Consider the following 25,568-nt stretch of genomic DNA (forward strand, 5'->3'; position numbering starts at 1 on the left):
CACTAAAAAGTGTTGACCTAGAACGCTCTGACCAATGTTTATATTACGTCCTCCTAGAAATAATTCGAAAAATATAACAGGACGCTCCCGGTTTCCCCACAATTAAACGCGTCTTTTCTGTTGCGAAAAGGTATTTTGAAAAATCCCAAAAAACTAGTTGATTTGAATAATTCTCCTCTTATCTGGTTATGCAAGGATAGTTAGTCATCCATTTTTTCTATCATATATTTACTATATTCACCCGACCTTCCAACTGACCGTGGGACTTTGGGGGGGCTACTAGCGTCATATTAACAATCACTGTCAGTACATTAGCCATTGCAGAGAATAATATCTCAGTATCGCATCTTCCCTGGCCTCAGTTTTTTGTCACCGTTCTGTGTTGCCGCAACATGATCGGTAAAGTGTTGACTTTGAATGTTTTTCTGTGTTTCCTCCTCGCTGGCGGCGTCTTGGGACAAGGTGGGTCATTAGCAAATACTTTTAATTTTAGATAATAACACAAAAGATAGGTAACTGTTATAATTTGCTTTAATAAATACATTTTTTTGCTTTCTTCCGACTTTTTTCATTAAATAGGGTTTTGCTTGTTTTTTTATAGTACTCATATTACTAAATTGTGAATTAGTCTAAGTTTGGAGTAATAAAAATCAAATTAAAATACTTAAATATGAATTAATTTATTCAAAGAACCAGAAGATTTAAAAATATAAATAATCCATATTTGTTTTCCTTATTTACATGTATCAGTCCAGTTCCTGATAAAAGATTTATTTATACATAAAAACTACAGTCTTTGATAAGATTTGTGAACTACGTTCTGGAAGTCTATACCGTTTTATTTTTCGCGTATCTTTCGAAGAAACAAAAAAAAATTATATCAAATCCTGGTCTCATGATTAACGCATGAAACTTTGCTATTAGAAAAACAAATGAGCATCGGCATCACAAATCTGGAATATAAATGCGTCTATTATTCCGCAATTCGAAACGTAGTTACATTTTTCATTTAAAACATTCGTAATATTAAATTCTTTTTGTCCTACTTCGTCCAAGATTTTTTTTCTTAAAAAATTACTGCATACTTAAAAATGGTCACATCTAATTAGTTCAGTCACAGGCAATTTCACCCGAAGATTTTTTTGAAAATTGCGGAACTACCCAATCTATCTCTGCAACTATAATAGTTTTCCGGATAACGCTAAATTGGTTATTAATAAACAGGCCGGAAATAAATTAGACAACATGTAAATGATATAAATATAGTTTACAAACCTATTTAATTGAATAACTCGCTAATAATTACGGTATTTTAGTGATATTTTCCCTTGTTTGTGTGCAGCTTAACAGAAATAAAGTCGGTTCGATTTAAAGTTGAAAATAAATCAAGTATTACGATCAAGTTGCAAGCAAATCAGGTCAAGATTAATCGATTCATATACATATTAAAATTATCGTTAAAGAGACCAATTCGCTCCAGATAAATTTATTAAAAATAAACCCACACATATGTGGAAGTCTAAAACCCTCTTACACACGATGGTGTTCCTTTAGCGGCGGAAAAACCACGCCGACGACCCATGTTTTTTAATTTAGAAAATTCGCCCAACTTCCGAATTTGTTACAGTGAACGATGGGACCCCTTGCTACACCCCAAAGGACGAGTACGGCCTCTGCATAAGCATAAAGCAGTGCAAAGTTCTAATCGACTTACTAATTTCTCAAGGCTCGAACCCAGCCGTTGGAAACTACCTAAGAAGTTCCACTTGTGGCTATATCGGTAGCACTCCTATGGTTTGTTGCCCACAAATCACTCCAAAAAGCAACCCGACGAGTATAGACGCTGAACCTGACGGAGATAAAAGCAAACCCGATGACTCCTCCGAGAACGAGGAGAGTAAAAACGAGAGCAGATTACTCAGCCCACCTGATTGCGGATTTACCAATAAGACCAACACAAAAATTGTTGGCGGAGTGCCTGTCACCCTCGGTAAGATTATTGCAAATTAGTGATAACAACTTTGAAAAATGAATAAATTATATATATATATATACATCCATTATTTAATAAGTTATGCAACAACTGTGCATCTGCTCATAACGTGCAATTATTACTATTCACTGCGGGTTTGTTAAATGTCAAGTCGTTTTCATCTTAAAATTTATGAACTTGTTTTTATGTCGGTTACGGTAGAAACTATTAATGTTTGTCATCAAAATTAGAGGAAAAATATTGTCTAAAGTTATGTATTGTTTGCATCCGTGTAGTTAGTTTTTTCTATGCTTATGTGAATATTTTCCCAGCTATAGCAAAACTATCAAATAAACCCTTGCCAAAAAAAAAACAGTCAGGGAAGATAGAGAAAAAAGTTATTCTAAATTGTACTATTGCTCAGCCAATATTAGAAAGCGAGTTAAAAAATATAATAAAAAATGCGTGTTTAATTTTAGGATATAAAAGCAGTTGATGAATGGGAATAAACAGTGACAAAAAAGCGCTGGTTGAATATAAATATTAATAACGCGCGACAATATATCATCCATTTTATTCCTAATATGAATTATTTATGACTAAACAAATTCTTAAAAATCAAGCAGGCATCAACAATGATATCACTTCTTTCTTCCCGTCGCCTGTTTCTTTATACGAAAGCATATTTCATAAGGATATTACGTTACTTGTCACCTTGTCCGTCTGATAAAATTGGGGCCAAGTCTAAACCAAACGGATATAGATACAACAGGTACCACAATATCTACTCGCGGGAACTTCCAGTGCAGTGCCACCTGCAGCATTTACAGCTGTTTTAATATGACAGAAAAGTAAGAAAGGTTTATGATTCAGAAGCGGTTTACTTAATAAGTAAATAACACCAAGGCCATTCGCGTGAAAGAAGAGAACGAAAGTCATTTTTTACGTTGGGGGAATCCTACAAATTGTTTGCATAATTTTTTAATCAGATAATCACATACAATTTTGTGGCGATACAATTATGTGTCTGATAATTGCTTTCGCGTGAATTAACGGGAATGTGTGGAAAATACAACTATGCCTAAACTAATAGTAATTTTTTGACATTTTCTGTTCCAGGCGAATTTCCTTGGATGGTCGCTCTGGGGTACAGGAATTCGAAGAACCCTAACGCCCCTAAATGGTTGTGTGGCGGTACACTCATTACAGACAGGCATATTCTAACTGCTGCCCACTGTGTTCACAACAGAAATGATCTGTAAGTATTTTTCATCCAAAATCGAAACAATAAATTGGGTATTCAGCCAATATATATTATTATACTATTGCTATCGGTTATTGTCACCTAAAAGTTAGTCTTATGCTGAACAACACGGAGAAATATACAGGGCGTTTCTTTAATATTGCGAAAAACTTTAAAAATCGTTTTCTATTAGAGCTTATTTCCAAGAACATTTTTTTTTTCGCGCTGCCCGGAACATGCACATAAAGAATGATGGTTGACTTGGTACGACATTGTTATATATAATTATACATTCGCTTACATTTTCCAGTTACTTGGCACGCGTGGGAGAGCACGACCTTTACGACGACAAAGACGGCGCGTCACCAGAAGACATACCTTTGATCAAAACCAAAATCCACGAGGATTACAGTTCTGTGCAGTTCACCAACGACATCGCCATCCTCACCATGGAAAGAAAACCCAGTAACGGTAAATGTCAGACAAGGACTCAACGAACCATCTTAACTCTATTTAATTTCAGATTCCGTTTGGCCCGTGTGTTTACCACATGAAGAACCTTATCGCTCAAACAATTTTGTGAAGTACAGGCCTCTTGTGACAGGATGGGGATCCATATATTTCAGTAAGTAGTTTTGGCAACACCAGCCATGTGGGCTAGCCGCCTAACGAGTGTTCTTTTGCAGATGGTCCTTCCAGTTCGGTGCTGCAAGTCACCTCGGTCCCCGTGGTGGACAACAACAACTGTAAGAGAGTCTTCGCCAACAAATCCGTCATCGACGACAGAATTATATGCGCGGGTTGGACCACCGGCGGAAAGGACGCTTGTCGGGGCGATTCCGGAGGGCCGCTTTTGTACGGTAAAACCGAAGCGAGATACATAAGATACTACCAGATAGGCGTTGTGTCCTACGGTTTCCGATGTGCTGAAGCAGGGTACCCTGGGGTATACACAAGGGTCACGAATTTCATTGACTGGATTAAGAGGAACTTGGATTAATGTCTAACGCGCTGTCCCCCCGAATTGGTCTTCTCGCTTATGCCTTTGTTTTGAGCCAGTAACAAACAAGTTGGAAAATCGTCGAATTGTGCACATGACAACTGACGTTATGACTTATTTGAGTTATAATTTCAGGTATTTTTTATTCTAGTCCCAGTAATTGTGTAGATTCCCAAAAAACTACTTACTCTTCCCAACAAGCAAAAAAAATGTGACATTGTACCGTTATAATGTATTATGTTAAGTTTTTTATGTATTTATGTTACAACATTTTATTATAAAACAGATATTTGAATCGTCTTTCTTTTTCACCAACCTTTCCAAATGATTAAAACGTGGTGAGTCACTAGAAATATTACAACTTTTACCACAAACAAGAGTCCGTTAAAGGGAACATCAAATGCCAATAAAAAGTAATATACAGGGTCATTTGTAGACTTAGAGCTAAAATGGTCATTTGATATTCCCCTCAATGAAATTCCTCGTGAGTCATCCTGTATATAGTTAGGAGATTATGGAAACGTGATTTCTTTAAATAATATTTATTAACAATAGCTACAATAAGTTGTACTTTACGAATTTATGAAAATATATTTCAAAGTTCCTATTTATGTTACATCATAAAAACAGAAGTAGAGTCGATTATGCGACAATAGGTGGACTACGGAGTACTTAGGTATGTAAAAAAAAGTGATAAGTACAAACATATTTTGATTATGAAGTAAAAAAAGGGTCGATTAAAACAAGTAAAATTGCTGCTTAATATAACTTACAAAGTATCAGTCAACTATAACAATTTCGGATAAATTACGTTATAAATCACAGTATTACAGTGTGTTACAGAAGGATAAATATATGTTGTAAAGAAAACAAGCCGGTCAATCTTTGTCGGAGCGGTTTTCCCGGGCTTCTATGAGGGGGTTCAGGGGGGGCAAGATGGCCGGTGACATTGCCAGCGCCGGGTTAGCCACTGCTATGATGTTGTCTCCGCTGGCCGCTATGATTTGTACCTTTGGGGAATATTTACTGGCATCATCGTCGTTGTCGCCTTCCTCCAGTTTTCTCTGAAAACAGATTTAAAAATATCCACCGATACCTAAGCGAGATCCCTATCAGCGATAATTCGTTACGTAAACATAGATACATGATGAATTCATCATCTAAAACTGTTTAGACGTGATCTGACTACAAATATTAACATTACACAAACACATGTAGTCTTTTATTAGCGAGTAATGATTTGATTGTCGAAAATTTTACCTGCGGGCTACTGGAATTGCTGTATGTAAATTGGGAATCTGACTCTTCCAATTCCACTCCCAAAGAGGATCTTCTCGACAAGTTTCCCCTGTGCAGAAAAACAAGTCATTAGAACGTAAACAGAAATAATTAAAAAAAAACTTATGACCCGTGACTGACATACATATTCAGTAATGTAAAAGTTAAAATGGACGAACACAAAGAACAACAAGAAAAATGTTTTAATTTAGTCAAAATTGGACTGATAAATAATAAGGAAATCTCTGTTGAGTCACGACTGACATTGAGGGCGATCAGATATCCTACCTTGCGGTCGAGTGGTGGTTTTTTGAGTTTTGCTGAAACAGGGAATGTAAAGATGTTCTCATAACGACTGCATCATCGTAATCCTAGAACGAAATATCCATACAAATGACTAATTTATTGAATAAAAACATATTTAAAGGAACCAGCATGCAAATATCGGCCGAGTGCCTTACTAGCCTTACCTCATAAAAGCAGACTTGCATGCTAAAAACAAAATCAGCGATTATCTCAGTTGCATCACTAAAGCGGCGTTAAGCAGAGCACATGAATCACCCAAAACAAGTCAACGAATTTACGTTGATAAATAGTATATGACTAGCATATACGGAAATTTCATCAAGATGTTTTAGATCATTCATGTTTTAAGCAACAATACCATAAAATTAAATTTGTTTGATTAGAAGGCATTCTTAGAACTTACTGCACCGTCCTGTCCCGGCTTTGGCAAAATCTCCCACTTGCAAAATTTTCTGAAGCTGTAAGTGCAATTACCTACCACCAAAAACCAAAAGCAGCCGGTAGTGTATTAAACTTCAACTGAAACGAATAACATAAAATAAAATAAATATCAGCGCTAAATTGAAGCTGAGAAAAATCTTGAAAATTACCAATTCATTGTTTATCATCTTTCTCTTGGAAGTTCCACAAGACGAAACGTTGTTCACATTGTGTTCTTCCTTACCTTCATATACTGTTCACTTCAGTTCCCAGTCCTCCAAGTTACATCCTGGTTTTGATCCTATGTATACAGGCTGTCTACTATAAGAGGGCCACTCCTATGGATCTCGCTTAATATACGACGCACGTCAAAAATGTATTTTGTTAAATTTTTTGGGGCCTCTATGCTCGTAAAAACAAATTTGAGATCCATGGCCAACTTTGTGAGTAATAATAAAAAACAATGTAAACAGATTTTCAAAATATCGTATACAATTTGCTGCGCCCTCTACGCGGGCTGAAAAAATCGAAGCAGGCTGTGGCTACAAAAAATTGCTTGTTATTTCCTCTTTCATGCGATATACTACATGTTGCCTGTACCTTTTATATTTATTGCATTTTTTACAAATTTGGTATAAAAAACATTTTCGTGTTAACATAGAAATTGTTGTAGACACGTGTCTACTACAAAAAATTTAATAAATATAATGTACTTCTTTAAAGCAAACCGCAGATTTTCTTTTCACATTATTATAATATTGGTTTTTTACTTTAGAGTAAACTGAGCCTTCAACATTGTTCTTGCACAAAGTAGCTTACGCTAAATATGTTATAGTTTATACATAATTGTTACAGTTAACGGTGATTTGAAAGAGTATAATTTTGATTAATAATGATATTTTCACATACTGAGAAGTATGTAATATGTTTGTATTGTACTATCAATGCAATTTTAATTCTATTCAAGCACTTGCGGAATGTAGAAAACCTTCGCTAATAAAATCAGGTGTTGTTAATAAAATACGTACTTAATGTTAACAGAATTTTAAATTACGTATGTAAATATGAAAAATGAGTAGAACAGTGAGAGATTGAAGTGAACTACAATTTAGAGAAGGATAGTGCAAGAAGGAAATAAAGTTTCAAATGTTATAAGGCGAAAAAAGTTCATCTCTTGAGCTTGAGAGAGGAAGGAGTAGGAGATTGGGGTTTTGTAGGTAGTGAAAAGAAAGAAAGAGGGAAGATCCTTTTATATGCAGAAGAACTCTCTGGTCAGATGTGTCTAATTTTTGTAACAATGGATTTTTTAATGGAAACATTTACTTCAAATGGACTAATGGTCATTTATATTGACATGGAGAAACTGCATTTAAACAGAGGTTTTCTGTAAACGTTTGGGTTAGAATTCTTGATACCAAAATCATAGGACTTTACTCCTATGATGGTAAACTGATATTGCAGATTCTTAGCTTAAAAGAAGTACATTATATTCATTAAATTTTTTGTAATTGGCCTGTTTAAAGCAATTTCTACAGTAATCTACATTTTTGATACCAAAATTATAAAAAATGTAATACAAATATATAACAGAAAGGCGACATGTAGTACATCGCATGAAAGAAGAAAGAACAAGCAATATTTTGTATCCACAGCCTGCTTCGATGACATTTTTTTTGTCCGTGTAGAGGGCGCATCAAATTCAATACGTAGATTCAAAAATTTGATTACACCAGGTGAAAGATATCAATTTTGCTATGCAATTTTATTAAAATAAGTTTTCTCTATCTCTTAAAATAAAAAAGTTAGACGGCCCTAAGCATTCGGTAGTTTTCCGGTTTTTTTATTACTCGTAAAGTTGGCCATGGGTCTTAAATTTGTTTTTACAAGCAACAAGGCCTCAAAAAATGCAACAAAAAACATTTTTGACGTGCATCGTGTATTAAGCGAGGTACATAGGAGAGGCCCTATTATAGTAAACAGGCTGTATAAATTATGTTACAGAGATAGAACCATTATCTTAATTTCCGTTTTTGGCGAATGTCTTTCCTAGAATATTCAGCATAATCCACGTGTAAACATATTTCACAAGCAATTTATGTCCGGTATAAAATTCAGTAAATATTCCAAGAAAATATAAGATGTTATTTTAAATATTTATAAAACCATTTTCAATTACGTAAATTCAAAACGATTTATGACAATTACTGTAAAGGACTTATTCATAGACTAAATTCTCGGAAATACTCACCGCTAATGAAAATATAATACACATCTTTACACGTCCTCAACAAACAAAAACAAATTAAGAATATTTTAACATTACTTACTCAAAATTTACGATACGTGAATTCTGAAAAAGTATATAAATTATCTCCCAACACTTGTAATTTTAAAAGATATTGATGCATCAAAACAGATACTCTTTCTCCCGCCCTCTAGCTGTAAGTGGCAGAACTAGCAACTGGCTGCAGACGTTACAAACCTTGGCGTTAAGTGTAGGTTTATGTAATGCATCCGTACTACAGCGCCATCTCGATACTGATAGAGGTATCTGAGAACACATTTTAAGACAACTGTAAATAAGTTTCACGATATTTTCGGCGTAAACAAAGGCTAATACGTAAAAATCCATAAATAATTGTATAAAGTATAATTTCGAATACAGTTTTTCCTTAATCACGTACAAAAAAGCGAGTTAATAATCGACTTAATTTTAAAATACCTTTGTTATAAACACTTTTGTTAAATATTAAGCGAAGTAAGTATATATTAAATAGTGCCAACAAAACTGGTTTACCTCTAAATAATATTTATTTTGACTAGAATTAATTAATGACCAAGATAATTGTTGTTGACTGTATGCAGTTATGCTACCATGATCAAAAATACGTCCTCCAAAAATAATCAAATTTCGTAAACTTACATTTATCACAGTGCGTAAAAAAAATTGTAAATATATTTTGCGTACGCTAAAAATTATACAAACAAACTTACACCTACAGACTAGCGTTGTTATCAAGAAAAAATAGACATACTTTAAAAATAAAAAAATATAAAATAATGTATGACTAAGTAAACTATATAAGGCATTTCACGATTCATTGTACCATGACAGTTTAAAAATCCAACTTATTCCAAAAAACTTAATTTTATTTGGAATTTCCTTACGTCCTATTTATCCGAGGACTTGAATTAATTGCACAAAATAAAAAATCACAAACCAAATTGTTGGATGTAAACCGGAATCAGCGTTATACAATTTAGTAAAAAGCAGACCAAATTTTTTAGGTCAGTATTGCTTGTGGACATCAAGCCCTTACATATACTATATATGTCACATTAATAAAAAATAAAATTTGTAATATACAGAGAGCAAAACATATTTCTAAATACCGCAACTACTTCATTAATAGGTACCGACAAATTTTGCACGAAAGGACGTATTTTTTCACATAACCACCGTAAATAAATAAGCAATTAAAGCTCCTGAAGCACCGCGAAGCATCTTAACCCTACGTACACAGCATGCACCTTACAGTAATGGATTTCTCGTAAATCTAGGCCCCCAACGCGAGAGCAAGCTAAAAAAAAGCAAAGCATTAAGCGGGAAAATTAATCCTCTAAGTTAATAACGACATGTGAGTGTTGCTTTTGTCTCGTTAGTTGGCTGACCTGCTGCAGGTCATCCCCGTCCGAGTTCGACTCGAGCTTGGGCCTCTTCATCATGGGTCCGTCGTTATCCGGGACCATGATCCTTGGGCTGCTCCTCGCGGAGATATTGTTCTCCCCTTCCCTGTCGTGGCCCATGTGCATGTGTTTGTTCATATACACGGTCGACAACCTGAAACAGCCGATGGTAGACATGCAAGTGTTAAAGAAGAACACTTACTGTGTCTTGGAATAGTAACATCCCGAATCCTTGACAACTTGCCTTGCCAGGGGGAACAGTTCGTCTCGTCTTGTAAGCAAAGCTGGGATAAACCTGCAGATCTGTGCGGCAGCTTCGTTCACGGATACTTCGTGTAAAGTCAACGGCTTCTCTGGCTTTCTTTTGCAGTCGAAACGTCCGTATATGGCTGCGTACCTCCGAATTTCGTCCATGCGACGTGGATCGTTCTCTGGCATGGAAATCACAAGCTCCAGTTCCTTACAAACCTTCTTCTTGGTGTTGTGAGGCTTTGGCTCGAACTGTGGGAGCTTCTTGCTTAACCTTTCGGCGGCTGCTGCTAGCTTGACTATCTGACTATCTGTAAGACTTGGGGACAGTTGTACGGACATATTACCCCCAGGACTTGAACTAGAAGATGGGGGACAAGCTGGGTCCAACGGGGAATAAGGCCTGAAACCAAAAAACATTCAAACTTCTATTCGAAGTATTTTCAAGTACTGACCTTTTGTTGCTTAGAGATAAACCAGGGCTAGAAACGGGAGGTAAGGCACAAAGGTCGCCCGGCGAAGGGGAGTACATCGTCCTGCTGTTGTCGCCACTGTCTGTGTAGAAGACGTGGTTGCTGGTCACTCTAGGACTCGACAGCTCCAGCTCGAAATCTTCGCCTGGCACTAAAGGGATTTTGAACTTGGTGGGGTTCGTTACCCATTCCTGTAGGGATTTCTGCAGCCTTCTGACGTGCAGAGGTTTCGAAGCCATCCCTACCAAGGACATTATTTCTAGGAATTCTTCCTCTCCGGCGTCGCAGAGCTGTTGGACATCGTCACCTCCCATTTCCAGGAGTGTGTCGTAGTAGAGCAGTAGCGAGGCGTTTTGCATTACTCGGAATAGCTGCAGCTCGGCTTGGTTTGTGGGGTAGGACGTAGGAAATACTGCAAAATGTGTTAATACTCAATGAATGTATATACAGAAAAAATTTATATATTTAAAATTTACATCATTTTAGCTTTTTTATTACTGTTTACCATGACATAAAACACGACTAACTACAATTTGTGTTATACATTACCCACAAATTGTATTTTTTTAAAAAAGTTTACATTAATTAAAGTTGTAAAACCAACACACATAAGTATATAGGAAGAAAATAGTGAAATAAAACAAACAGTATTCAAGTGAAGTCGACAAACGAATTTGGAAAACAGGTTTAAAATATTCGTATAAAAAAATTAACAAAAACGCAACATTTTGATAAAATATATTTTAGGAGATATTTTCACTGTACCTATATACTTAATTTTACTGCATTTAAGAGCAATATCTTTGTGTGTATTCATATGAAAATACTTTTTATAACATAATCACAATCGTAACATTTTTTTGCACAAAATGGAAGACCACAGTAGTATAGTAGTTTTAAAAGACATTTCTTTGGTAAATTAAGAATTTTGTTATTCAAACAAACAAATTAATATGGAAGTTATAGTAGCAGAAATAAAGTTAAAGCAGTATTTATAATTTAATATAAGATATCATAGAGGTTAGTGTGCTATTTTTTAATTAAATTTTTTCCTAAATTTGAGGCTTACAGTACACACGGTTGTCATTGCGCCATATTAATATCATTTCATCATACTTACACAAAATTGTAGTTGTGCTTATTATTGACTCGTATAAAATATCCGTATTATAGTAAGAAATCCTTTGTAGGCTGGTAGAAGTTATTAGGTGGGTTGCAGATTGAGAACGTGCTCCGCCACTGCATTGTCAGTACATCTATGTTCTTTTGGTCACTCCTGACCTGCACTTTTATCGATTTCTCAATTGTCGTTGCACTCGGTGTCTGCATTTCTGTTTGGGTAACTTTTTTATTGGCCGGCTTGCGCAGTAGAAAAGAAATTTCTCTATTCCTTTTTTCAGATCATGGGAAATTGCATGAAATTTTTCTTATAAGCCGATACGTGATCATATTCAACAGATGTCGCACGGCATAAAAACGGCTATGCAGTTTATATGTGTAGTTTTCAATCAAGTTTTTCTCCGGAGAGAAATTTACGGTAAAAAGTGGTTTTATTAAATTTTACTGGTACAATAATTGCTTTCCGTTACCACATGGAAATTTTATTCTTGATTTATTTAATATCTGTCCTCTTAAGAATTGCCGTACCTTTCAAAATATAATTGCCACACTATTAATCTCGTATTAATTCAAACTACGCTTCTTTTGTTACCCAAAAATGTACATACTGCCGCCACAAAAGAACATTTCGTCAATTAATATCCGTTTAACTTTTTACAATTATGATTTACCTAACACAAATATTGTTGATAATCACAACGCATTATATTTATAGAAAATAATCTACATTGTTCCCAAGATATGACTATCCCGACACAACAAAACCAATTTACAAAATAAATAACAATTACATTAACGAGTGACGAAATTTGCGAAAAACCTTCCGAAAATCAAAATAAGGAGCGAATTAATAAATCGATTTAAATAATAACAACAGCTGCTTTTTAGATTTTTTGCTAAAATTATTTTGCACAGTCCTAATAATTTATGTCGCTCCGAAATTTTGACACAGAAGTAGAATTTCTTTTGTAGGTATTACTCGAAAATTTAACACAACGTTCAAGTGGACCAATCCGAAAAGTCACAATTGAAATAATACGAAAGGAATTAAAGAATAATTCAAATTTCGGGGCAAAACGTATACCTGTGTGAGACAACTAATTGCAGTCACCCCTGAAGGCGCATTTGGTGCACAGGCAAACGTACTTCGTGCCCTTACCCCGCGCAATGCCTACCTGTGCACTTTTTGTGACCTCTTGCATACATTAAATATCCTTTCGCATAATTAAAATTGGTGATTTTTTTCTCGGACGGCATAAAAAGCGGACATGAACATCTCGCCACTGTGAGAAAAGGGTAAAGTCTTTACGGAAGGTCCGAAAAAAAAACAAAAGCATCTTCGGCTGATGTACCTGGTGGTTTTTTCCGTGGGTGCTTTGTGTTAGATTATTTAAATACGCGTGTTGACATACCGTGCTCACGCATATTAAACAGCCCGACATGGGTGATTTTTTCTTATGTTCACACGCGAATGAGGTGGATGTCCCTTCGCTAAAAGAAAGATTATCGGTTTTTTAATCGACGGCTGGATTTTTACGGGAAAAAAACATGAGAATCTTTGACTACAGCCAACTACAGAACTCTCTAAATATTTTTTTTACTTCTGAAGTCGTTAGAGGTGAACCTACCGACGAAAAAAATAATCACCACCGCCCAGTTGTTACTTTTACACGCATGAGTGCATTGGGTCTGCCCACAAAGCGAGAAATAAATTATATGTAGATACACAAAGCAAAAAAATATAAATATATCGTTTCCTGCATAAAAAAATTATCGTTAAGGGTTCAATTTTATCGGAACATGTTAAGGATACTTATCAATGGCCTCGTTAGCATGGCAGAGTAACGAACTGACTAGTCGAATTGTTCACATTTGGCAGGTGTGAATTATAAACAGTATTCTTTAAAAAAGTTAAATTTTTTCTATACAATTAAAATTACAGGAAGAATTTCCACTCATATAAATGTTATAGTCATTTCATGCCTATTTGTTAGGTCCTAGGTTTTCTGTATCGCATAAATATTTCCAAACTAAAAAAATCATGCGTTTTAAAAATTGATGTGAACTCTATTTGTATACAGGGGTTTCGAAAAGGTGTTGCTAAACGAACACAGATGGTAGAGAAAGTAATTTTATTACAATATCTCGAAAATGCTTCGAAATAAATTGATAAAATTTTGTACAGAGATATCATTTATTGTGAGGAATTACTTTATCTAAACCAAGTTGACACATTGTTTTTAGGGGTGTCCCTACGGTGAGGAGGGCGGGGGGTCAAGCCAAGGTTCAAAAAACTATTTTTATTTGTCAAATTCGTAATTCTTTTTTCGATAATCGGAATCCTTGACCATTTCTACATAAAAAAGATATACTCGTTTCATTAAATCAACCGATGCAACGGTTTTCCAGAAAATGCCGATTTTAACTTCTTATGCTTCTACAGAAAATTAAAAATTAGAATTCTATTTTCCCTGAATGAAACAGGTATCATCTGTGTTTGTTTGGCAACGCCCTGTATATTGTTACTAGTATAATGAAACAAAAACTAAGCTTGTTTTTAATTAATGCTTTATTAAGTAACATTTAATTACCTGCATTTAGTTATAATTGTGCACGGGAATACATAAAAAAGCTTTTTTCTAAGCAGGCAATATTGTAGATATAAAAGTTGCATCGCTAACGTTCCCAATTCACAATTTTCGTTAAATAAAAAGTGTTATTTTTAAATTACTTATGTAAAGTTTTCCTGGCTCAATAATTTTTTTTGCTATGCTCGAAAATCTACGTAACATTTTGGTTTACACTGTATGATTAACGCGACAGGATAAATATAATTTAAGTATCGATTGGCAACATTTTAAGCAGTAACATTCTTCAGACAATACTCAATCATTTTTTGTAGGGAATAATATAAATGGAAAGATACAGTACCCACTACCAAAAAAATGACAAAAACCCAACGAATACACATAAAAACATAAAAGTAATATTATTCTCGGCTATGTATTAGAAAAAAGTTAATTACCTACTTTTTATTACTAAGAAAATCCACTTCACTGGAACGGTATTCGAGACTGACTTTTTTCTCAATTCATCAATGCTGCATACCGAGATAACTATTAAAAGTAACAAAAATACATTTAACACCATTTTTATGCATTCTGCCCAAAACTGATTTGACTAAAACAAAATTAAACTATTCGCTTGCAATTACGTTTATTATTATAAAAAAATATATAAGAAATTAGAGAAATAATTGTACAGGCGCTGTAAAATATAAGCCGATAAGACGATCCAATTTTGGCCTTACCAAAAAAATAGGATCAACATTTTTTTTAACAAGAACGTATTTGTATTTCAAGGGAAAAGAAAAAAATTTGACATTGAGACATCGGATATACAAGTTATTCCGATTGTTGACTGTTACATAATGCAAATACACTACATTTTTTGCTGTTTAGACAATATTCATAGAAAAAAACAAATCGCGGTACCATAAGAAGACAAGCCCGTGCAATACCAGTTTTAAAGATTCTATAAGAAATCTCATTTTCTAGTTAACCTTTAATTTTCAATAAAAATTTACATAGGAACGCAGACGAAACCGAAATTAACTATTTTTTTCGCGTTATAATACAGACAGTTTTTCACTAATGATTTACAGCTGGACTGGATATTTTATCTGATGATGCACGAAAAAAAATTAATAAGGTACCAAAAAAACCAGACTGAGACTGGTTGATGCAAAGTGAAGGGTACTTCGTTCTATGTCTGACATTTATAAAACTAAACATCCATAAAAATGTTTATAGCACAAAAACATCAATATCAACTGCAACATTATAAATGGTCTTGTTTATTCCTACAAAACTGTATAAAAAATACTGTATAGTTAAGTAAGTTTTTATGGGACATATGACGGCAGGACCTGTTGATATTATACTTTTGCAATAATTAACAGCATAATAACAGCAGACGTCGTGTGCCACCATTAGATTTTAGCAACTTTTGTTTTCTTTGTTCCAAAATTAGTTAAATATACCCACTGGCCCTGGCGAAAAAAACAGTTTTAACACAATTTTGAATACACAATTATTGTAACCTATGTACATATCGTATAAAATGCATTTGTTGTTCCAGAATACTGAAAAAATCTAACGATAGGAACGACGGTACGTATATTTGTCTAATTAAAAAACTGGAGACACGTTGAGGATAAAAAAATTAGTCTAATAACAAGAGATAGTTAAAAAATATTCTCACGTTCATTTACCCACATAAAAAAGTATCATCGTCATATACCTCGGCGGAAAAAAATATTCCCATATTGCTTTGAAGACGAGCATCTACTTACATATTCCAACTGACCTCAAGCAAGTTAAAAAGGGGTGAGTTTTTTCCATCGGCTTAAAAAAACCCTCATCTTACAGCCCCTGCAATTGCAAATAAGGGTGAGGCATCTTACCTCCCTCGGTACGACTTGCACCCCTGGGGTGAGAGAGCCCACCCCACCAAAAATATCACCCAATCCTAGAACGGTTCGCCCCGTTCTAAGGGTATTTGCTAAATTACTACAATGGCAAAACACGCCTTTAACGAACTATTGAAAATCTAGGGGGCCATATTATTTCCCGGCCCCCTTTTTTGTGCCATTTTATTGCCAAACGGGCACCACGGAAATAATCGATAAGGGTTCTACCAGTAGCCTCACTCCAGGACAAAAATGTTGTACCGTTTGATATACAGGGTGGTCCTCAATTGTCGCCTGACAAAAAAAAATTAAATTATCAGAGGACGGTAAATATTATATTTGTCGAGATATCTTAAAGTCCTTTAGGCTCTAGACTAAGATATCTCCATTTTCGACCTGAAAATATCGAGAGATAATTTAAATATTTCTTCAAGCAATTTAGGGTATTTTAAATTTCTTAATTTTTTGTATTCGTGCTTAAAACTTTGGTCAACATTTTGACATTTAGGTGGGTGTATTGCGACAGTGAAAAGTGACAAAATTAGTTTTCTCGCACGCAATAAATTAAAAAATTAATATGAAAATTGATTGTGCTTGAAATTGCTGTGTGTAACATTGTCATTAACAAAGAATTGTCGAAATTAAGCAGTATGCAGAAAATTAAAAGGAAAGTAGACTTGCTTAAATTATTAAAATTACACTAATCAGTGATATTTTAGTTTTTTAAATTTATTAAATCACTTGACAAATTGTCTGCAGATATAGACGTATTTTTGCCACAAACTCATATTGTAAGTCGAAGAAAATCGACACACAATGCTTTGCTTGTTCAATAGATGACGTTTCTGTTTGAAACTTATGAATGGTGTTGCTACGCTTACTATAAAATAAAGATTTACACAACAGAAAATAATTACAAGGATATGATAAATTGAAAAAACAATATCAAGTTTTAGATTTATAAATTTGATTTGTTTAATTGTATTAATGTGGTATAGTTTGTACTTATAATGATAATTTTTTCATCGACTTTTTTGCGTTCTCCGTATGCTGACCACACAAGATTCAATTTCAGATAGAATAAATTTGATACAATGGTTAGATGTGTAGATATTCTTCATCTTGGCAAGAACAATGGAGCGATAAACTTGACTATTTTAATTTATAAACAACATTTTTTTATACCCGTGCATACATCGAGTTAAGGGGAGTGTCATTCGGTTTTTTAAAGGATTATTAAGAGTGAAATTAAAAGATAGAACCGAGGAGAAAATAAAGAATTTCTTCGGTGGTAAAAACTGGCCCCTGATATTAAAACATACGGTATCGGCGAGGCACAGCAAATGGGATAAGTTTTTTAATATCGTAGACACATCTCTTATACATCAGGCAACTTTTTGTAGGCGTTTTTTTATGGAGTGGAATGCCCACTTCAATTTCGGTAGCCTAGCGCTATGAAATCGATAATTTAGAGTTTTTCTTGAGCTCGAAAAATTTTTAGGGCAAAAACTAGTCGGCAACGAGTTGTCGGTGTACGTAAAAAAACGGTTCGGTAAAAAGTTCCCGAGACAGTTTTTCATTCGACGGTTCAGACAATTTCATAGCGGACTGGAGTTTTACAAAGTACACTCTACTGCAAAATTTTATTACATCATATATTCCACTCCTCGAATATTACAGCGCAGGCCATTTTGCCTTACATTTTTATAGCAAAATGTAGGTAATTTATTTCTAGAAAAAGAAAGGCACTTCTAATTTTTTTTACAACAAATATTTCCACAATAATAAAACAGTTGGTCTTGATAGAGGAAAGCACACAAAAAATTAATATTCTTGTGTTACTACGAATTTAAAGTATAATCAATCAGAGTTGTAAATAATTATGATAGTAAAATCAAGTATTGAACGCCCACCTACAGTGTGCTGCACAAATGAATGCAAAAATTTGGTGGATTTAAACGATCGTCTTTTGTTTTTGATACATGTGTATTAATCAGAAGATTTTAAAGACCAAACAGAAACTTTTGTTTTTTCAGCTATTCACCAGTTGGATTTAAAAACACAAATATTCCTAAAAATCGTTTTTCCGCAAAATTATTTTTTCCAGGCATGTTACACGAGTAAATTGGAAGCGAGAAACCCGAAAATGATCTCAGTTTGTCCCGAGCCTGTTTAGTTTCAGAGATATGGACGAAAATCCATACAAAAACCACTGAATCCGCCGAAATTGAAGTCCCACGCAAAATCCACATACATTTTCTTAATTTACACCTGCAAATTGGTCTGTAGAATTTTTCTAGGAATTTTCAAAAGCCAACTAAAAATATTTAGTTTTCTAATTATTCAAAAGATTAGTGAAAATATAAAAAACATAGCTGTGACTGTTGCTAAGTAAAATTTCATTTATTTTGTAATATTTGTCGAAAATTTGGGATATAGCGCGTCAAAGTTAAGGGCAAGTGATTGTTCGAAACTCAACCAAATTCTGTTCTTAATATACAGAGTATCTCCAAACGAATAGACGCTACTTGCTTGCAACATTGTACTAAGGTAAATCGATGTAATTCGTTTTATTTTGTTCTAAAGAGGCTACCATTAAAATATCGTTCATTCGTTTGAAGACACTCTGTATATTAAAGACAGAAGCTCGTTGAGTTGGGACAGCTAAACGAGTTTTTCTAAAAAAAATCTGCGTTTTCAGTGGTTTTAATAAGAGTACCTTGTGCAAAATTAAATTTTACATTTTGATACAAGACAAACAATGTAAAAAACCTAACCTCAAATGGAAAGAGATAGTAGCTAACGACATCTAACGAATTTCAATGCAATATACTGTTTTTTAGAAAACTGCCCTTTCAATCGTTTGTCACTTTACAGCAAAAGTTAAATTATACAAACACCATTATATGTAATGGACGCTTGTAGATTGTAACTGATGTTTTTGTTGTATTTTGTATGTATTATTATGGATATTTAGATATGTAATAATTTTATTTAAATCTAGGAAGACGTAGGATAATACGACGTAATGTTGATGAAAATGTAGCGAGGTGAATTTGTGTTGTCGTTTTATTGTGAAATTGATCGCCCAACATTCGTTCTGTGAGTGTACGTCAATATAAGCCGCCATGCCTGAGCAAGGAGGTTTTTGCCACTGTTAACTTGATCTTACCTGTGGTTTTTTTGACAAATACCTATAGTTGTATAGCTTTAAACAATTACATTGACAGAGTGTATAAGGGAATAAGAAAATATATAAATCCAATGACGTTCAACTCCTTATTCTGTTTTATAACGCATTTTAAAAAATTTATTTAATAACAAATTGATTAAATTAACAAAAAAGCTGAATTCTGTTTTTTATACCGAAAGAAATAATCTATTATGGATTTCGTTCGTTTGTGTTATTTTTTTGCCCCCTCTTGGGTAAAAATTAATTTAGGTAAAAATAATAATATAATTTTTGTAATAAACTTGTTAGAATTGGATAACGATTAAGAATTTTTTAAATGACAAACGCTAACCGTGTTTTTTTATTAGCAAAAAAAGAAATTAGTATTGGATCGGTGCGGCACCTCGGTAACAATATTTGCAACGAAATTGAAAATTGATTTTCGAACGTTTTTTAAGTTATACTCAAAAAGTTCATCATCCTCTAGACCTTACTATACAAATTGAAATTTTAGACATAAAAAATTATATCGTCTCGTAGAAAGATACTTCATTACAAATTCATAATTACTTTCCGATGTATTAATAAGAAAACATTTTATAAAAGCAATAAAAAATTAAACCTTTAGTGAATAGAGTAGCGATATTATTGAATTACTATTAAATATCAAATTACAGAATATTGAAAAAGATGTAATACAATTTATTCTCGTCCGTACTATAAAGCAGATAACAGCTAAATATTTAAAACATGGGCGAAAAAAAACAAATTAAAGATATTCAAAAAATGTAATTAATATACACTAGTCCGAAAAATGTAAAGATAAATAAAAATCCTAAATTTTTAGGTGAATATCAAAAGGCTGTAACTTGGAGAAAAATGGTCGTAGAGGAATGAAAAAAATGGAAATTGGAGACATTTAAGAAATCATAAAAAATTCTTAAATTTTTGCCTCCCTTTCAAAAGGTCCACGGGCTTCAATAATTTTTTTTGGGCAGTCCCACCCGTCAGTTCTAGTTTGATTCATCCATTTCAATTTGAACTATTCAAGAGCTTTGCACGATGATTTGTTGCCGAGTTAACGTCGTTTAAAGCAAAAACCTTTTTGGCTTTGACAATTAATTACTCGAAAACTAATAATCGTACAGAAAATCTAAGCAGGGTTTTGAAAACTTCAAAGTATCCTCCATAAAACGAAAATCACAAACTTTTTTTACATATAGGATATATGAATTTATTCTACTAATGCAGTTCGCCATACTAATGTTGAAAAAATTTTTTTAAATATTTTTTAAATGTCAGTTGTCGATATATACTTATTTTATCGTTAGTTGTTATTAAAATATACACCCAACTAAATATTAGGTGTCTCTCAGGGTCTAGAATATTTCGTCTATCTTAACATGCTACAATCCGGTAAAAAAGTTGAGAACAAAATTGATTCTCATCTCTACTGGAACGAAATACCTACTTATTTTTGGGGGATTTCCTGCCCACTAGCTGCTTTTTTTAGGACATATTCTCTAGTATTTATTTAAAAATAAGAGTAAGCAGTTTTTTGTTAGCTGTTACTGAACTGTAAACAACTTTAATATAAAAATTGTTCTCACATTAATCATTAATTCTGATTATAAAAAGTTATTAAGTCGAGATTTGATATTTTTTGGGGGAATTATGTATAACACTTTTTAGACGAATCAGGAATGGGTAGTAGCTACCTGTTTTTCCGCCTACTACTCGTAAGATAATATACAGGGCGTCGCTAAATTGTCTCCCTGTGTTACAAAGAAGCATAGTCCACAGAAAAGATTAGGGCACCTTTTTACGTAAATGTTTTCCGAAATAAAAAAGATGGGGATGAAATAGTGACAGTACCATTCTCTTCCAAATGGAGAAAAATTTATGTGAGACGTGACACCACCCTGTATATACCCCTTTTATTCGAAAACCATAATGCCTGGGCGCATTATTCATATGCGTACGTCATAATAATGTCGGCCACTAAGACAGGTATATTATTTTTCAACCTGATTACATCCGTTTCCGGTACTTTTAGTTCTGCATATCTAAATTCTGTAAGGTTGAATTTGCAATGAAATAAGCTTCGAGCCACATATACATGCCGAATGTTAATGTAATCCAGTGGGTTTAAACTTACCCGATAATTAGTTGGGATGTAGTAGGTATGAATGATTTGTTTCCATGAGTGTGAAAAATTATATAAAATAAAAATTTCTTCTAAAAACTGGTCATACAGATGAAAATATGAAACCTCTTTGAAGACCTGTTTTCCTAACTTTGTTAAAATTTAGGTGACCCAGATTATTTTTTCACCCATTTTTTGAAATAAAGATTTTTGCGAAACCATACCTAGAGCGACAAATTGGATATGAATTATTTTATTAAGGCTGTCAGTGTACATTATTTTCGTTAATAATTAGCTATTAGAAAGTGTAATTTTCACGCTTTGAAGTTATTATCAAATAGGCCTAAAAAATACACTCTAGTAAAAATGAATCACCATAAATGACAGCATGTTAAACGTGTGTCATTTAGACGTTTTTGACATGACAGTTATCAGTGTCAATGTTAGACTATTAATATTAGTTTCATTACAATGTAACACCATACGGGTATCATTAAATGCTATGCTGCTATGCATACAGAACGTTATGTCTAGGCTAACAAGATAATTATTTCCACTTTAATTTAAAAAGATTAAATTCCAATACATGTCGCTACCATTTTCCTTAAAATATAGATTTTTTGATAATATTTTTATAGAATATATTTACATATTCCTTCATTAAATGCAGAACTTTGTATTACGTTAATAATAAGTAATTACTGTCTTGCTGTTTTTAACATTTACGCAAACTTTTGAAAAATGATCGATACCGATATTAATAAATGATTCTTATTCTCGTTTTTATTAATTAATGACTTTTGAAACTACTCATTTTGTATTCGTTCAATATCAAATATGTTATCCCCAAAATCTAAAAATGTTTCATCCGGTCTATAAGAAAAAAACATTAATTAAAACAAAAAAAAACTAATTTATCCCAAATTAATGACACACAATTTGGAAAGCGATTATACCTCGTTTGCGAATTAAGTATATTCGAACTGGAAGCACAAATTTTAATATTTATAAACCATTATCTATATTCGAAACGAACATTATATTTATGTATGTATGTGATATAGTCAGGAGTCACTATCAAAGCGTTGTTTATGTAGTTTGGGATGATATTTGAGATACAGTATTTATAAATAAAATTTGAAGGAAAAAGCATGTGAATAAAATTAAACGCTGAAGATTTGTAGTAAGATATACGCAAGGATGTTTGAAGAAAAATACATATACAGTGTACATGTAATATTAACCAAACTTAACTTAGTCCAAAAGTGTATACAGAACGTCAAAGTTAGTTGTTTTCATTGTTTTCAAATAACCTTTGCAAAATTGCAGATATTGCACAAATTTTGGGTATCGGAGGTTTTTTGAGAAGACGAATTCAAATGTAAACATAATTTTGCTGTTACTTATGTCATAACTTTTTTGCTTCTCTGTATATCTACCTTTTGAAAACATTTTTTCATTTTCCTACCTTTTTTACGTAATGGTAACATTTTGAGTTATTCTTTTTGTGTAAGTAACTATTTCTGTAACACTGAAGGGAAAATAAAATTTTTTGGGCCAAAAGGTTAATCGAAGGAGTATCACAGTGAAAAAGTTGTTAATCCTTCACGACCACACAGTAGCAATCACTATAACATATTACATAGTTTACATTTCGAAAAACAGTTTTCCTTATTCCTTATCGAAACATTCGCTCTCAAATCGACTTAAAGTCGTATGTTGTAGTTTTTTGTTTTGTTTATCTGCCTTCCATAGAGCTGTACGATATTATGTAATATTTATTCTATCAGCAAAATAAACGCGGACTCTTTTAGTTTTCTTTTCATCGTATTATTTTTTATAAAGAAACCAGTTTAAGTAAACTGTAATGTGGAATTCCTGTATAGTAAAGAATTATCTACTTTGTCAATGTGGGACAATTCTGGTAAGGCAAAACTAAATTTATAAAATCAACCCTTTGGCTGTCTTTGCGTGGAAGAAAACCCAATCAAATAAAAAGTGTAGCATTATTTCCTGGCATTGCATATGTAAATGCTGTACTTTATTATAAACAGTGGTTTCAAGAACCATCCAGGTTTCATTCAATATTTAATCTGTTTACAGTTTTGTGTTTGGACTGGGGACGATCGCCGTGTATCAGCGGTAATACTAACTTGTGTTATTGTTATTCTTGCTCATAATCTTCCTGGGGACCGATGGAGACAGCGAATTCCGCTGAAGAAGTACATGGGACGCCGACGCCGACGCCGGTGTCACGCACACTTTTGGCGATTGTCTGGCACTCGAACTACCACTGGCACAGTTACCAACCAACATCACCGGAAGATTCGAACCGGACACGGCGGGAACAGGACCTTCCGCACTAGCGTTCGAGGACCGACCCTCGTCGACAGCCCCAGGATGTCCAGAATCCATATTCCCGGCGTCCAGAGTCATTCACAACATAAACAAAAAAAAACTAAAAGCGGTTTAGTGTGTTAAAGTTGCAGGATGCAACTTGTGGACTGTTCGAACTACAACTGCAGCAGAAGACGATTTTATTTTGTTTTACTCCCCACTGCAAGTGTGCCGTGCACAGGATAGCGGCGCGTATCCCCACCACCGGCGCTTTCATCAAACAAGGGTACGCGGAAGCTCGCCGGCTCGCCTGTGCTTTCGGACTTTCTTTCCTTCGACTTGTATTTTTACTAGCTGCATCCCCGCAGGCATTTTTTAAGCCAGAATGTACTCCGTTAGCCGCTGCAGCACGCTTCCGTCTGTCGACTGGAAATTTTGATCGAACACGGAAAAGGACACGTTTAAAAACTATTGTTATTGCCGCAATAATAAAAAATGGCACGTTTAAACGGCATGTAACAGTTTTTTATGAATTGCCAACGAGGTTTTTATTAAAGATCTGATGAAACACAAAATATATGTCCTGTAGACTTCAATAAAAATTAAAAATTGACAGTTGAAACACGTTTAATCCACGTTGCTAATTACTAAGATCTCTTTCTTGTACGTTCCAGTAATTTAGCAATTTTTAGATGTTAAAATGTTTAAACTAACTATAAATACGCTTATAGTGACAAAAATTTAAATAGCAGTGACTTTAAATGATTTACGGTAGTTTTTATTTATTATAAGCAGCATTTTTTATTAAACATTTAATACAACACACTGTATCTATTTCCTGTATCGTTTTAGTTGCGTGATTATTAGATAAAGAAGAATAAGAATGTTTTAATATACAATATTAACTGGCTTCTTAATTTTTGTAAAACATTTGTCAGTTTGGATAATTTTTGTTCCGGCCCTGTGCCTATATTCCAATAATTAACTGGAGTGGAAAATCCTGAAATAATTCCAATACGTCGATTGATAGGGGAAAATTCTATACTACTCATTGTGAAAATAACCAAAAAGAAGATTGTCCAAACTTACATTGACAACACAAATAGTTTAGTACGCCGTATGTATAAAAAATTATATTTGCATTAAAAAAAACCTAGAAAGTTAACAAAATAAACCGTATAACGCCTCACATACTTACTTTTCGTATATTTAAATAATTATGTTTTCTTTATTACGTTTTACATGCAAATTTTCACCGCTCTCGTTTGGACGGTGTATTCAATCAAAAGTACCCGCCACAGACATAAAAAATGCCGGACCAGCCAGTCCTACATTATAGACCGTATCCGTACCACCAATAGTTCCTTTAAATTCAGCATGGATAATTTCGCCTAGGATTTCACGAGGGGTTGTACGACCAAGGGAGTCTAGGTCCCACCATTTTAATTTTGCGACTGGGGTTGGGCTACATCTTCATTTTTTATGCAGTTTCCGTTAGAAATCGTTAGTTTGCGTTAAGGGTTAGAAGTGGTGTTGTTAAAATTACAAAAACAATTTACTTGTTCAAATGAGAAAAGGGATGAAAGTCATCATGTAAAAATTATAAAATAATTTTAGTGACTCGTCGCAAAATATTTTGTCTCAATAGTGAATTTGCTTTATTTAACAGTTTAGAACGAAAGTCTGACGTTATGT

At 33.7% G+C, this 25,568-nt stretch overlaps 2 protein-coding genes across 2 annotated transcripts; one reads left to right on the forward strand and one right to left on the reverse strand.

Moving 5' to 3' along the window:
- The first annotated feature begins 303 nt into the window (after positions 1-303).
- Positions 304-4,510, forward strand: LOC108906771 (venom protease). Its single transcript, XM_018710129.2, has 6 exons — positions 304-462; positions 1,628-1,990; positions 3,092-3,230; positions 3,526-3,686; positions 3,739-3,840; positions 3,902-4,510. The coding sequence occupies exons 1-6, from the start codon at positions 393-395 to the stop codon at positions 4,213-4,215; spliced, it is 1,149 nt and encodes a 382-aa protein (XP_018565645.1). The 5' UTR covers positions 304-392; the 3' UTR covers positions 4,216-4,510.
- A 275-nt stretch (positions 4,511-4,785) lies between these two features.
- On the reverse strand, positions 4,786-23,972 carry LOC108906748 (NGFI-A-binding protein homolog). The gene is made up of 7 exons (XM_023454854.1): positions 23,690-23,972; positions 10,611-11,040; positions 10,109-10,558; positions 9,892-10,060; positions 5,782-5,864; positions 5,476-5,563; positions 4,786-5,279 (listed from the first exon to the last, which is right to left on the reverse strand). The coding sequence occupies exons 1-7, from the start codon at positions 23,970-23,972 to the stop codon at positions 5,094-5,096; spliced, it is 1,689 nt and encodes a 562-aa protein (XP_023310622.1). The 3' UTR covers positions 4,786-5,093.
- Between the last annotated feature and the right edge of the window lie 1,596 nt (positions 23,973-25,568).

This window comes from Anoplophora glabripennis, unplaced genomic scaffold, assembly GCF_000390285.2.
Source record: "Anoplophora glabripennis isolate ALB-LARVAE unplaced genomic scaffold, Agla_2.0 scaffold5, whole genome shotgun sequence".
Taxonomy (NCBI): Eukaryota; Metazoa; Arthropoda; class Insecta; order Coleoptera; family Cerambycidae; genus Anoplophora; species Anoplophora glabripennis.